This window comes from Diuraphis noxia, unplaced genomic scaffold (assembly GCF_037042655.1).
Source record: "Diuraphis noxia isolate RWA-SAM2 unplaced genomic scaffold, SU_Dnox_SAM2 contig0001, whole genome shotgun sequence".
In the NCBI taxonomy this organism is placed as follows: domain Eukaryota; kingdom Metazoa; phylum Arthropoda; class Insecta; order Hemiptera; family Aphididae; genus Diuraphis; species Diuraphis noxia.
This window is the reverse complement of record NW_028301711.1, coordinates 10034227-10049108: the sequence shown is the minus strand read 5'-3', so window position 1 is coordinate 10049108 and position 14882 is coordinate 10034227. Positions and strand designations below refer to the sequence as shown.

General features: G+C 29.8%; 3 protein-coding genes across 3 annotated transcripts; all 3 read left to right on the top strand.

Moving 5' to 3' along the window:
• The first annotated feature begins 1627 nt into the window (after window positions 1-1627).
• LOC149059539 (uncharacterized) lies at window positions 1628-4745 on the top strand. Its single transcript, XM_089224765.1, has 6 exons — window positions 1628-2060; window positions 2572-2788; window positions 2854-2898; window positions 3774-3827; window positions 4417-4470; window positions 4537-4745. Exons 1-6 carry the CDS (start codon window positions 1869-1871, stop codon window positions 4743-4745), a joined length of 771 nt encoding a protein of 256 aa, XP_089080891.1. The 5' UTR covers window positions 1628-1868.
• A 2742-nt stretch (window positions 4746-7487) lies between these two features.
• On the top strand, window positions 7488-13235 carry LOC149059538 (uncharacterized). Its single transcript, XM_089224762.1, has 8 exons — window positions 7488-7604; window positions 7695-7777; window positions 10657-10776; window positions 10974-11093; window positions 11632-12166; window positions 12255-12682; window positions 12798-12929; window positions 13013-13235. Exons 1-8 carry the CDS (start codon window positions 7488-7490, stop codon window positions 13233-13235), a joined length of 1758 nt encoding a protein of 585 aa, XP_089080888.1.
• Window positions 13236-13283: 48 nt separating this feature from the next.
• LOC149059537 (uncharacterized) lies at window positions 13284-14673 on the top strand (the record flags this gene model as incomplete). The annotated part of the gene is made up of 4 exons (XM_089224750.1): window positions 13284-13489; window positions 13593-13925; window positions 14045-14385; window positions 14494-14673. Coding segments are annotated over 4 exons (1026 nt in total), but the record flags the coding sequence as incomplete, so codon positions are not given.
• Between the last annotated feature and the right edge of the window lie 209 nt (window positions 14674-14882).

The following is a 14882-nucleotide window of genomic DNA, read 5'->3' as shown; positions in this document are numbered from 1 at the left end:
TCCGGAAAACTAGTTTCGACCAGACCCGCGAGGACGTGTACTGTGTCCCCATCAAATAGTCCTCTAATATCAATACTCTCTCACCCTTTAGATCTTTCTCAAGAAATTGTACCTCCTCCGAATTACCGACCTGAGATCTCTATCACACTTTTTAATACTTACTACAGTGCCCTGCTGGATTCAGGTGCCTCTGTCTCTGCTATATCTGAAAACCTGTTCAAAACCTTAAAAAATGACCCTTCAAAACATAAAATTCCCCTCTTCCCTCTAACTGGTATTTTGCTAACAACCGCCTTGCATAACAAATCTGTCAAAATTAATTCACAAATTTATTTAAATTTTTTTATTAACGGCTATGAAACTTTTGGTATATTTTTAATTGTTCCCCAACTCTCCACTCCCTTAATACTAGGCACTGATTGGCTAATTGAAAACGGTGTAATTATTGATTACAATAAGAAGGAAATCTCTATACCTAAAATTCAACATTCTATATCTTTCAAATTAACCGCAGATCATGACCCAAACAGCTTAGTTAATTCATTAAAAAGTATCAATATTTCAGAAATCTCCCCGTCAATGTATGAACCTCTAATAGACTCTGAATATCAATCTCTCCCTTTTAAAACTGAAAAGAATATCGCTCTTAATGACACTCCCCTTAACACCTCTCAACAAAATCTAATGACCTCTCTCTTACAAAATTTCCAAGACATTTTTCAAGACAAACCTGGCCTCCATAAATTCTTTTCCTATAAATTTAATGTTAAACCTCATGAACCTTATAAAATAAAACCATACCCAGTTCCTTTCTCCCGGCGTCCTGCAGTTCAACAAGAAATAAATAAAATGATTGAATGGGGGGTGATTGAACGGTCTAGCTCACCATACAATAATCCATTAGTTACTGTAGTGAAGTCTGACGGGTCTATTCGTTTGTGTTTAGACGCCCGTAAACTAAACACCATCATACTCCCTACTCGCGATGCATCTCCCCCTGTTGATGACATCCTTGCCAAGTTCAATAACAAATCTTTTTTTTCTTCTCTTGATTTTTCTTCCGGCTACTGGCAAATTCCCTTAGACCCCTCCGTTCGTAAGTATACTAGTTTTTTGTATGATGGTCGCTCGTATCAGTTTTGTGTCGTCCCTTTTGGCCTAAATATTTCTAATGCTGCATTTAGCAAAGGCCTAGAGGTCGCTTTAAATGATTATTCGGTTCCTTGTCCCTCTCCCAATGACATCCACACTTATGTTGATGACATTCTCATCTCTTCTTCTTCTTTCAATAATCATATCACTACTTTAAAATGGATCTTTAATAAAATTTCTCAAGCTGGTCTCACCTTAAAATTTAAAAAATGTAATTTCAATAAACAACAGATTAAATTCTTGGGCCATTTCATATCACCTTCGGGTATGATTATGGACCCTGGGACCCAATTCTTGAAATCATTCGACTAATTCTCACATGCGACATAAGTCATACATTATATCGACTGCGACTAATTTTTATCGCATGCGACATACAATTGGTATTCTTGAACTAATTCGATAAGTTTTTATCACTTGTCGAATGCGATAAAGTAAGTCGAACGAACCACTACGGTAACCATTGATAACAAATATTATCTATGATGGTAACAACACAAAATCTAGATTCTAACCTCAAATAATCTATCAAATCTATTTTAGTATTTTTATTTACAACGATAAATATTAAATTGAATTTGTTGTTTGAATAATTGTGTTGTACCATATTATAGTCAACAGCTAAACATATAGTATTTTGTAAACTTGTAAGTTGTATTTTACAAGTACGTTTTTACGTTTTAAGCAAGCAGCAAGTTGAAGTGCGTTAAATTATAATGTGTAAATCAAGGCCTACTCAATTACAAATGAAAACTTTGGTTGATCTAATGGCTAAAAATCCCTTACTGTGTGCTGGAAAGTTTAGCCAAACTTTTACCCACAAAATTGCAAAAAAGAAATGGGAAATGATAGCAGTGGAACTGAACGCGTCACCAGGGGCAGAGAAAAGCTGGGAGAAATGGAAAAAAGTAAGAAACTTTGTTGTAAATACCTATCGCAAATTATTATAAACACTATTATAGTATTATAGTACTGTTGTAATAGTAATAGTATACTGCAACTACTAGGCATACTATAGGTATATAGGTACTTATACTATTAGTATTTATAATCAATAGCAATTATTAGTTACACTCATACTTAGAAATAGTGTTGGTATTAAAATAATAATGATATTATGATAAATTAGTATTTATTTATTAAAATAATACTTATGTGTGGGTAGGTACTAGAAGTCATTTATTAATTTTATTATTCAAGTCAAATTTATACAACTCTAAATATTTATGTTTATTCCCTACATCCACTGTACATACCTAGATGAGTGCAAGATTTTTTTTTTGCGGGATATGTAGAATTATTTTAGTAAAAGTACCTTCCCCGACTTACTATAAATACTTATAATAACAAAGTTTAACATGATAATAGTGCTGATTTAACCACACCGGAGTACTAATTTTACTCATTGTATTATTTTAGACATGGCATGATACTAGATCAGCCACAAAAACAAAAGCAGCAGCCATTAACAGGCATATAGGAGGTACAGGCGGTGGACCATCATGTTCTATCGAACTCAATGAGGTCCAGCAAGACACACTGTCATTAATTTGTCCAGCATCAGTGAGTGGTCATGTGAATTCAACGGAATCTAATATTGAATTTGTTTTTGATGTTCCTAATGATGTGACAGTTGGTAAATCTATAATATATCACTTTTATTAAGTAGTGGCAAATAAATAAATATCTTTCTTTTTTTAGATACAAATGAACATGAACTCATTGAAGAATTTGATGAATCATATGGTAGTTATAACATTAGATGTATTAAATATTGTAAGGTTATCCAGTGACACCATTTGAGATTTTTAATAGGGGTGACAAAATTTAAGCAGTCCAATTTTTGGCAACTTTTTTTCTTTGTTGGGCCACTTTTTCTTCATAATAGTAAATACATATTATACCTTTTGTGTGTAAGACACCGATACGTACCCATAAACTATTTTTTATTATACCTACCAATGAAAAAAAAGCATATGCATCATCATTCACCATGCATACCAATAATACACATCTAAAAATAATAAATAATAATATACTTTACCTAGTTTACCTCCATACACAATAATAATATATTATCTATATATAATATAAATGAATGTTTGTATGTCTGTCTGTTTGTCCTTTATGCATTCCTAAAAGGCTAGACCGATTTTGATGAAATTTGATACAGGGATAATAATATATATTATATATATATATAGATAATATATATTTTTTAAGAGTTGTCATTTTTTACGGGCAACGAAGTGTGTGAGATCAGCTAGTACATTTATATTCTATAATATGCATTATAGCATTCATAACAAATAACAAATAATATGATTTAATTATTAGGCATAGGCTATCTTCTATTGGCACAATTGTAAATTTTAAGCCAATTAGAGACAGAAAAAAATGGGTAAATTTATTTAGTTTTTCATTTAATAATATTGGTGTGACAAAGTAATTACCTAAATTTAAAAAAACACTTCTTGGTCGTTTTTTATCCTTTAAAAGTATTTACCATGTGTTAAATAAATATTTATACATTTTTAGTAGGTACTAATATTAAACATAATTAATTAAACAAATTTATTGTGAAAATATGTAATAATTTGATTTTATCTATTATATTATAGCAGTTGATAATCAAGAAAATTATCTACAACCATCAATCGTTGCTGCTACATTAGGTAATATTTTATCATACATACCATGAATCACCTGCATACATAGGCGCAAATAGTGGAGGTGCTAAGCCCCCTCAAAATTAATTGTAGCCCCCCCCCCCAAAAAAAAAAAAAAAATTGAATTTGCGCCTATGCCTGCATAAAGTGATTATACTATAGGTTTCAGAAAAATTGTGAAAAAAATAAACAGTTAGTTTTTCTATTAATCTTCGTTTGACTGCATAATTTTACAATGCTAAGGGGCGTTATAAGTACAATTATTGTGACTTTTTATATTTTGTATGGAAATTCTATTTAGACACAATGGTACCTACAGTTGGCCAAGGTTAATGTTGGTATGACAAAGTAATTTTCTAATTTTTTTAAAACATTTCTTGGTATTTTTTGATTCTTTATAAAATGTTTATTATATTATGTTTAAAGAAATATTCATATAAACTAAGTATGTATTTACATTAAACATATGTAAAAATTAAAAAAATCCTTGTTAGTTAAAGAATTTAATTCAATGTATAGGTGATAAGGATAACATATGTACATAGGTATAGGTATCAATATGGTTAATAATTTGCTTTTCTCTGTTATATTATAGCAGTTGATTACCAAGAAGATTGTCCACAACCATCAAGCATTGCTGCAAAATCAGGTAATATTTGATCCATCCATCATTATACATACTTATGCATCACCTACATACAATTTTATATTGTAGGTTCAAAAAAAACTACCACTAGGTTAAATGACAGTACTGCAGCTGCGATTCGATTGGGCGATATAGCAGAAAGAAAGTTAGACATAGCGAAACAAAAGTTGGCTATGAAAAGTGCATACTATGATAAAAAAATTATACTAAAGGAAGAAAATAATGTGTTATTAAGAACATTGATATCTATATTAAATGAAAAATTACCAAGAACTTAATTATTCATTGTATAAGAAAAAAGTAATATGTTTCTGTTTGATTATAAATAATTTTATCAACATATTGTACTTTCATATATTGTATAAGAAAAAGGTTATATGTTTCTGTTTAATTATAATTTATCATTTTATTTGTTATATTATATTGTATAAGAAAAAAAGTTATATGTTTCTATTTGATTATAAATTATTTTATCAACATATTGTACTTTCATATATTTTATAAGAAAAAAAGGTTATATTATGTTTCTGTTTGATTATAAATTATTTTATCAACATTTATTATTTATTTTTTATATATTGTACTTTTATACTTATAAGAAAAAAGATAAGACTAGGTTTTTATTTTTTTTAATAACAAATAATGTTTGCGTATAACACTAATTGCATACAATTTTAAATCACAATTATTTATAATACATTATTTCTGTTAAATAAATATCCAACAATTTTTTCCCTCTGCTGTCTTCCAAGAGTTAGATCTGTATTGCGATTGTTATCAGCTAATAATACTTGATCTTCCATCATTCCCAAATCACCAATTTCTTCAATATCATCAACGTCATGCATAGGAACATTGTTTTTAATACACATATTATGCAAGACTGTGCATGCATTTATAATGGAAGTTGATTTCTCAGGTTTGTAATGTAATGTCCTGTCTTTTAATAAGCATCTAAAACAAAAAATGTTGGTGTCAAAAATATGTGTAACAAAGTATTATTAAAAAAGAGATGTTACCTAAATCGCATTTTCAATAATCCATTACACCGTTCGATAATGCTTCTGGTTGACATTTGTCTTTTATTAAAATATTCTTCTGCGTTTGTTGTAGGATTTGTTATGGGTGTTAACAGCCACTGACGTAAAGGGTAACCTGAATCTCCTAATCGTATATTTTTTTTATCAGAAAACAAGACATTTAATTTATATTTGATTAAGTTAGAAAAGTAGAAAAATTATTTTACCTAATAAATAAAAATTGTTATAATTTTGTCTATATAATTCTTGGAGTATAGGTAAAACATTGCTGTTGTTCCATATGTGTACATCATGGGTACTGCCCAGGAATAGTGCATTGACATTGAGAATTTGTAATTTTGAATCGCAAATCTAAAGTTCAGTGTTAATAAAATACATGGAATATATAATACACAAAAAAAGAAAAAGATTTGATGGTCACCAATTGCACATTGATTGAGTGGTAACCCTTACGGTTAACATAAATGTGTTCAGGATTTTGGTTCTCGTTCAAATTTAAATTACTTGAAGAGGGAACAATTGACACATGTGTACAGTCAATCACACCAATAACGCCCGGAAATCCAGTTTCTCTGTAAAACCTTAATTATAAAAAATATTTAAAAATTATTATGTTTCATTCATTATTCATAAATTAATATAAACATTAATTACTCATTGCGGACTTTGAAGAGCTCATTCATATTTTTGGGAAACTTAACCCAATCATGAAATATTTCAGGATGATTTATTGCAGCAACAACCTCGCTTATACAGCGAGATACGGTTGGTTGGGATACAGCAGTGAATCTACTGTTACCAATAGGTGACTGGTATGATCCCGTGGCCAAAAAATTCAATGTAACTAAAACCTTAATAATAGTTTTATTTATAAAAAAGCGAATTAATTTAGTAATTTTTCTAACAAGTATTTTATTGAAGTAATAAAATATTGATTAAAATCAAAGCCTTAAAAAATCAACAAGATGTGGACTTTAAGCCTGGAATATATTTAATTTTAAAACTAGTTAAAGCACCGAATGATCTTACACACGAGCATGCACAGAGCACAATATCTTATATAATAGTGAAATTAATATATCTAAATACATCACAAAAATAAATATCAGTGAAGATTTAGTGAAGATACTTACTTTGGTTTTTAAATCAATCGCAGACGAACGACTCTTTGACACTATATAAGGTCTTACAAGTTCAACTAAATTAGTAACTAATTCTTTAGTTAGTCTATAGTTTTTAATGAATAGTCGATCTGTGTATGTAAATGGGTCTGTAATAAATTCTGGATTTCGACTTTGTCTTACGTGAATTATTCGTCCATGTTGTTCAATATTTTCAATAGCAAACAACATTGCCATTTCATCATTATTAGCCATTGTAGAAACTAGAAATGTAAGTCTATAATACAAGGATGCGAGCTCAAGACTCAAGAGTAATGGATTTTAAATTAATATAATATTTTATTTCGTTACGATTTCAAAAATTGATATCACATTTCTAAAATGATTGATAACATATGTGAAAATCATGCGACTAAATTTTGTCACCGACTTTTTACCAGTCGACAAACAGTCGAATGCTTTTCGTTCGACTAAAGTCATATCATAATTCAAGAATACCAAATATTTATTTTCATGCGATAAAAATTTTATCGCATGCGACAAAGTTTATCACATTTTCAAGAATTGGGTCCCTGTACGGCGCCGCCCGCACGAGTAAACCAAATATAATAATAGTTCCGGCACGATGACGTCTCGCCTGCTATACAAATGAAAATATCCATAAACTTATAAATAACATATTATATTATGCAATTGATATTATCGGAGTATCTCTATTTCCTGCACACTGCACATAATATTATTTATTAGCGTCTAGCGGCTACGTATAATATCTGCTACGGTAATTATTGCCAGTTGCCTACTATATTGGCTTTTAATAAATTGTAATTCGTAAACGTTTTACCTTATTCTTCTTATGATGGAAAATGTTTTACGAATTAAAAAACGAAGAAGGAAATATTTATCCAAAAAACATAAAGGAAATGTAGATAAACTAAAAAAATGGAGAGAAAATCTTAAAACTGACAGTGACACGGTAAGTCAAAATAATTTACACCATATATAAATGTATACAATTTTATTATGTGCATGTGATTTTAATTTTGTACGTATTATTATAATATAGGAAGAAATAAATAATTTGTCGGCATCGGAGAACCATCCTAATACTATCGATGATATTATAACAGAACCGGATAATGCCCAAATGTACGTCAGTCTCCAATTTATTATAATTATTGTTTTCTAGACATTATATGATTTATAGTATTTAAAATACATCACCTGTATAGGCAGACCTCCTGTAGAATATTGAGGGGGCTCAAATGGAATAAATATAATAAATTAATAGGTACTTACCTACAGAATAATAAAAAAAAAATCATCTATACAACATTTTGTAATCTGTAAAAAACTACGTTATTGCTAATACTGCTTTTATATAGTATGATCGAGGTCCACTCGAGTACTCGACACCTACTATACAGCATAAAGACTTTCCCAGTTTTCTTTATAACTCAAATGTGTATATTTAATAATAGTATACAGCGATGAGTTTCTAGTATAGATTAATACATTTGAATTACAAAAAAAGCGGGAAAGTGGATGTCGCTCTGCTGTACAGAAGGTTACAAGTGGGTCATGGATAGTATTAAATTTTAATTCAACAATATTGTTGGCGCTGAAAATTTTATCGCGATATGCTAATGCGAGCGGTGCGCGGCAACGTGGAAGTTCTTATCGGTCTGTCCACTTTTTTCCGTCTTCCCCGAACACCACTCCTTCTTTTTGTGTTTTTAATTGTCAAATTATTATACCTGTGTATTATTTATTCTCTTTGTTTATATGTTCTCTGTGTTTTAATTAATGGTCGGTTATTGCCGTACGATTATTATCTTAAATACCTATTATCTTATGTTCCTATCAATTATTATTATTATTATTGTTATTATTATGCGGCCAACGCCCTAATTATTATTATTATTAATATTGGCGTCTCGGTGTCTACGTGTTTTTTTCTTATGCCGTATATGGTTATGTTGATATTCTCTAAGCCGCTACTGTAGCGTTGTTTTGTCGTGCTGAATTATGTAGTGTTTTTCTTTTGTAAGTCGCATTGAGCGCAATCATCAATTATTATTATTATTTTCATATTGTTGTAAGATTTGGTTTATTCGTTGTCAATGCGATACGAAATTTCATTATATTTGTCTCGCCAGTAAGGCGTAAAATTCATTGGTGTTGTTTTTACTATTTTATTCATCACTCGATTTGTCGTGTGTGACTATCACTACTTCGACTCCTACTTAAGGTTAGTACGCACTCATATATATTGCATACCCGTCGATTACGACTTCGGACTGTTCACCGTTGCGTAAGACCGCCAGCACTAGCCGTGTTGCGTGGGAGGCCACCCAGGTTGACAAGGTCCTCAGCTTCCTCTCGAGTTCCTCGAGGCCATCTTCATCTAAGCATCGTGCTGTCCACACCCGCGTAAGACCGCCAGCACTCGCCGTGGTGTGTGTGAGGCCGCCCAGGCCGTCCAGACCAACGTCATTGCAAGCCAATCACCTCAAGACCTCATTAATTTAAGTTTAGTTTAAGTATTGTCCCTGACTTGTTGTGAGCTCTGTGGTCATTGCACCAGACCGGATCGACCACAGAGACCCCCGCCCATAACTAAACTGTCACATCCTTTTTCCATTGTACATTAGTTCCTGTCCACGTCGTCGTTGTTCGTAGTGCATTTCATATTGCCTATCCTAGAGAGTATAAGGCGACGGCTCTTTAGTTGCCTACCTACGCCCCTTAACAGAGTCTTATACTCTTCGCTCTCGGACGTTACCGAGTGGTCCTTCGGGTACCCCAACATTTGTTGGTCGCGTACAAATATAATATCATTGTATTCGAAAAACGATTCTGAGCGGGGACGGTATGTCAGTATAAGACATTTTATATTATGTTTATATATTTTTTAGATGTTTTTATTACAGAATGAACTACTTATGTGAAACCATTATTGTTTGAAATTTTCAATCCTTATAGCTATAAAAGTTAAACATTCTATACATTTTTAACAACTAAATAATTTGTAAATTTTCAATTTAATAAATTTGTTCAAAATTTGAACTTTAAACGGTCATAAAAAAAAGGTGTGTAGGTATGTATTTTTAATATTTTTCAACTGCTATTATATCAACATCAACCTATGAGGAACCTTGAATACAATTTTCGAGCTTTTTGACTTAACGAAGACAATTTTATTGACATTTATAAAATAAAAAAATTCCAAATGTCTATAAATAATTTAAAAAGAAACGAAACATTTTGGAAATTTTATCATATTTAGGAAATGATAAAATGAATATTTCATCAAAATTTCAAGTACCAACAAGGTTAAAAGTTTTTAACAAAATAAGAAAATCGGTGTATGAGAAATCAAGTGAATATTCAGTGTTGTAAAAATTTGAACTTCAGACGCTCATAAAAATTTAATTTGACTTTCCAGTAGACATTTTTTTTTTTGTTGATAAAGGTAGATCAACTTATGAGAAATCTTATTAAATCTTATTTTCAAATCTCCGCTCAGAATATAAAAATTAAAAAACTATTATTTTTCGTTTAAAAGTTACAGTTTCGTCAAAATTTGTCTTGATTTTGATGAAGTTCGTGAAAAATTCGTGAATTTTGATATTTGCTAGTGAGTACACCAAAGATAACCTTTACAAAGCCCCACCAAGAAAACATAAGTCAATAATATAGTTGTAAAATCAATACATCCCTTGCTCCGCTCAGAATTTATAATTGGTTTTATTACTTATTTATTATTAAAAATACAATAACTGATAAGTATTTAAATTGTTTGCTTGCAACGGATTGCGAACCTAACCAAATCATCGTTGTCCTATACTCCTATGCCAATAAAAAAATATGAAAGACACATTTTTTTTTGTTTTAAAAGCATTATTGCAATTCATATTGTATTGAACATTGTATAATTTAGAAAAAACAGATTTTTTTCTGTATTTTTCTAACATTTATTTTATTAGTAATTTTGATCCCTAATAACGCCGTTATGGTTATTTAAGGGTTAATGATGATAGTATGGTACAAGACTTTTATCCATTGTCACCAGAAACTTCAACAAATATATTCGAACCAACATTTAGCCTAAGTACCGTGATCTCAGAAAACGATTCGACTTCAAGGTAAGAAATTATATTATTACCAATAAAAAAATATGAAAGACACATAGACACATTTTTTTGTTTTAAAAACATTATTGCAGTTCATATTGTATTGTACATTGTATAATTTAGAAAAAAACATTTTTTAAAAATTTTTTTTTTTAAACTTATTTTATTGTTAATTTTGATCCTTAATAACGCCGTTATGGTTATTTAAGGGTTAATGATGATAGTATAATACACGACTTTTATCCATTATCACCAGAAACTTCAACAAATATATTCGAACCAACATTTAGCCTAAGTACCGTGATCTCAGAAAACGATTCGACCTCAAGGTAAGAAATTTATTATACTATGCAATACGCTTTTTTTTGTTTTATCTCTCTCTGACCCACGCGCAACATGGCAAAGTTTACGTTCACAATAGATTATAATCATAAGAATTTTTTTAATTAGAGTGAAATGTCCTCTTATACAATTTAAAGATAAGAATATAAGATATTATTATCTAGGGCATCTCATAGGCTTTTTATTATATTTTAATTTTAAAGCGAGTTATGAGTATTTTATAAAATCAAAATATAATAAAAAGCTATGCTATGCCCTAGCTAGATAATAATCTTATCTTAAAATTTTTTAAGAGGTAATTTCACTCTAACTTTGGAAGTAGTTATGATTATTTAAATTATAATTTATAATCATTATTATGAACGTAAAATTTTATATGTCGCGCGTGGGTCGGAGAGAAAAAATAAATAGTGCTCTGACATCGTCTTGAACAGCTAAACATTATTTAGTATACCTATACATATAAAAACGTTAGCCTGTATTTGTATTATTAAATAAGTATTTTGAATTTAAAATTGTTTTTAGAGTTGAACATGATGTATTAAATGGCCGAAGAATAGTTGACATTAGTTATATTTTTAAATCAATTTCATCAGTATGTCATACACCATTTGATTGTTCATTTAAAAATATAATTTTTTCTCATGAAATTCGTAAAGGATTTTTTTCTGAATTTCATTTTGATTGTTCTATGTGTCGTAAAAAAGAAATTATTTATTCTGAACCCCCAATTTTAAATGAGAAATTAACGGTAAACACTGCAGCTGTCACTGCCATGTTAAATACAGGGCAAGGGCATTCCCAATTGGATCAATTTTCAGCCATTTTAGATATGCCTTGTATGTCTAATAAAACATATCAGAAAGAACATGAATTCGTGGCAAATAAAACACAATTAACTACATGGGAATCGATCGAAGAGGCTGGCAAAGAAGAAGCACGATTAGCTATTGAAAATGGTGAAGTAAATAGTAATGGTATACCCTTGATAACTGTCATTGCTGATGGCGCGTGGTCAAAAAGATCCTATAAACATAACTACAATGCATTATCTGGAGTTGTACGTTTTTATTTTAATAATTTTATAAAATATTAAAAAAGGCGGGCAAGACTATAATTTTAATATTTTAATATTTACTAATTTTTAGGCTTGCATTGTCGGTTATAGAACAAAAAAAGTATTATTTATTGGAGTACGGAACAAATACTGTTCGGTATGTATGAAAGCTAAGGCAATAAACAAAGATCCTCCAAATCATATTTGCTATAAAAACTGGAACAACACTAGCACTTCTATGGAGTCAGATATAATTGTAGAAGGTTTTCGACAAAGCATTCCTACACATAATATAATTTATCATAAACTCATAGGAGATGGAGACTCTAGTGTACTAAACAAAATTATGTTGTCAAAACCGTATGGATTTAATACGGAAGTACAAAAAATTGAGTTTACTAACCATATTTTAAGAAATTATTTAAATCGCATAGTGGATATAGCATCTAGGAGAAAAAGTTCAAGCGGCGTTGTCGTCCCTGGTGAGCTACGAAAAATGTTACGACGTTTAAAACTGAGGTAATTTTTTTTAATCATTGAAAAAAAAATAGAATAATATGCTGCTTTTCCCAGTCTTGTATTTATTTACTAGTCTTGTCTTTATTTTATATTCACAATACAAATTATATTACAGGTCCGGAATTACATACGCAATTAAATATAGATCGAAATTAGACGTCCCTTTAAATTACAAGATCACTTTATTAAGGGAGGATATAGAAAATAGGCCTTATCATGTTTTTGGTTCTCATGACAAGCGTGCTAAGTGGGTTTTTCGTAATGTGCTTATTTAAACATAAAAAAAGGTTATAGACAAACTTTATTATAATAATTAATGATTTTTTTTAGTTATTTTTGTGATGGACCTAAACCCGGGGAAAGAAATATAATCTCCGAAATGGAAAATTGTGGACTTTGGCAAGATATTTTGGGAGCAAGAAATTTAGTTGCACATCATTCTGATAGTCTCATTCATTTTGTAAACAACAACTGCGTGGAAAGTTATAATAGCGTTGTTGCTAAATACGTAGGTGGTAAACGTGTTAATTATTCTTTTAGAGGCAAGTGTTAAAAATAATAATGGGTTTAAAAAAATATAAACGTAAATGTATACTTAATATTATTAGTTATTACTATATTAAATATAGGCTCTTACCAAGCCCGTTGCGATACGGCTGTCAATGCGTTCAACCTCGGCCCTTCGTATATTAGCCATTTCCATAAAAAAGCTACTTTTCATAGTCCAGGATTGTTCACGAAAAAATATATTAAGAGGATACAAAAAAAGAAAAATGATATTAAACGAAGAAAATTAAATCAACCTGGGTGCATATCTATTAAATTTTGTGTTTATATAACTATAACTATAATTAATATTGTCTATTGTAATTTTTATAAATTTTTATATTTTTTTAATATTTTTTTCAAGATATAAAGTTAAAAAGAATATATTTCCACACGGACCTGACGAAGACTATGGAGCAGTAGAACAGCCTTCTGAAATAGTTGATATGCCAATTGAAGAGTATAAAATTAAAAAAACCGAGTTTCTAAAAAAATTAAAACTCATAAATGAAGAAATAAAATTATTGGAAAGAAGTACTATTAATCAATCACAAAGCGATGAATGGCGAAGGCAAAGAAAAATGAGACTCACAGCTTCAAACTTTGGAAAAGTTGCCAGATTGAGATCAACCACTTCTCGCGAAAATACAGTCAAATTTATTTTATACGACTTATTTCGTGGTAATGCTGCAACAAAGTAGGTCAATTATGCATTACACTCACCCATTTTTTTCTTTATTCTTTATATTATGTATAAAATATTTATTATATGGGTTACTTATACTCCTTTCTCAGTCATAATAATAATGTTTTTAGATATGGAATTCAGAATGAACCTTTGGCAAAAAAAAATTTGGAGTTAAAGCTTGGGTCAGTAATATTACCCTGTGGGCTCTTTGTTGATAATGATTTGCCTTTTTTGGCTGCTAGTCCAGATGGTTTGATAAGTTATGATTCTATTGTTGAAATTAAATGTCCATCATCCATAAAAGATTATACGCCGAAAGAGGCCTTTTATGAAAAAAAATTAAAATGTATGACGTATAATGGTGGAAATTTACAGCTGAAAACATCACATGCATACTTCTATCAAATTCAGGGACAACTACATATAACTAATAGGAAGTTTTGTTATTTTTGTATATGGACACCTAAAGGTAAAAATTATTATAAATGAAGCTTAAATTTATAAGTTAAAAGAAAATGTATACAATTAGCCATTTGTTATATAAAATTATAATAATAACACTCATACCAATTAATAGGACTTACAGTAGAGAAAATTGAAAGGGATGACAAGTTCTGGATGGATATAGAACCAAAGTTGAAGAAGTTTTACATGGAATGTTTACTTCCGGAAATAATTGATTCGCGACTTGACCGAGGACTTCCACTTAGAACAGGCTTATAATATTATAATTAGATACCTATTATAATAATGTATAATAGTACAATAAATTGAATAAAATAAAAAAGTTTTTGCAATGATGAGTATTTTTTTGACTCTCAAATAAATACAATTTAGGTAGTATACAGGTAGGTAATAGGTAATTACATAAAAATATAAACGAAAATAAAAATAATCATAAAAATTACTTTATTATTTGAAATAAACGCTTGTTATTATTGTATTATTAATAACTTACAAGTTACA

Excerpts from the sequence above, each read along its gene's own strand:
- LOC149059538 (XM_089224762.1), top strand. The coding sequence starts at position 7,488 with ATGGAAAATGTTTTACGAATTAAAAAACGAAGAAGGAAATATTTATCC. Across the intron at positions 7,778-10,656 it reads GAACCGGATAATGCCCAAAT|GGTTAATGATGATAGTATGG; the intron begins GTACGTCAGTCT and ends TGGTTATTTAAG. Across the intron at positions 10,777-10,973 it reads GAAAACGATTCGACTTCAAG|GGTTAATGATGATAGTATAA; the intron begins GTAAGAAATTAT and ends TGGTTATTTAAG.
- LOC149059539 (XM_089224765.1), top strand. The coding sequence starts at position 1,869 with ATGTGTAAATCAAGGCCTACTCAATTACAAATGAAAACTTTGGTTGAT. Across the intron at positions 3,828-4,416 it reads AATCGTTGCTGCTACATTAG|CAGTTGATTACCAAGAAGAT; the intron begins GTAATATTTTAT and ends GTTATATTATAG. Across the intron at positions 4,471-4,536 it reads AAGCATTGCTGCAAAATCAG|GTTCAAAAAAAACTACCACT; the intron begins GTAATATTTGAT and ends TTTATATTGTAG.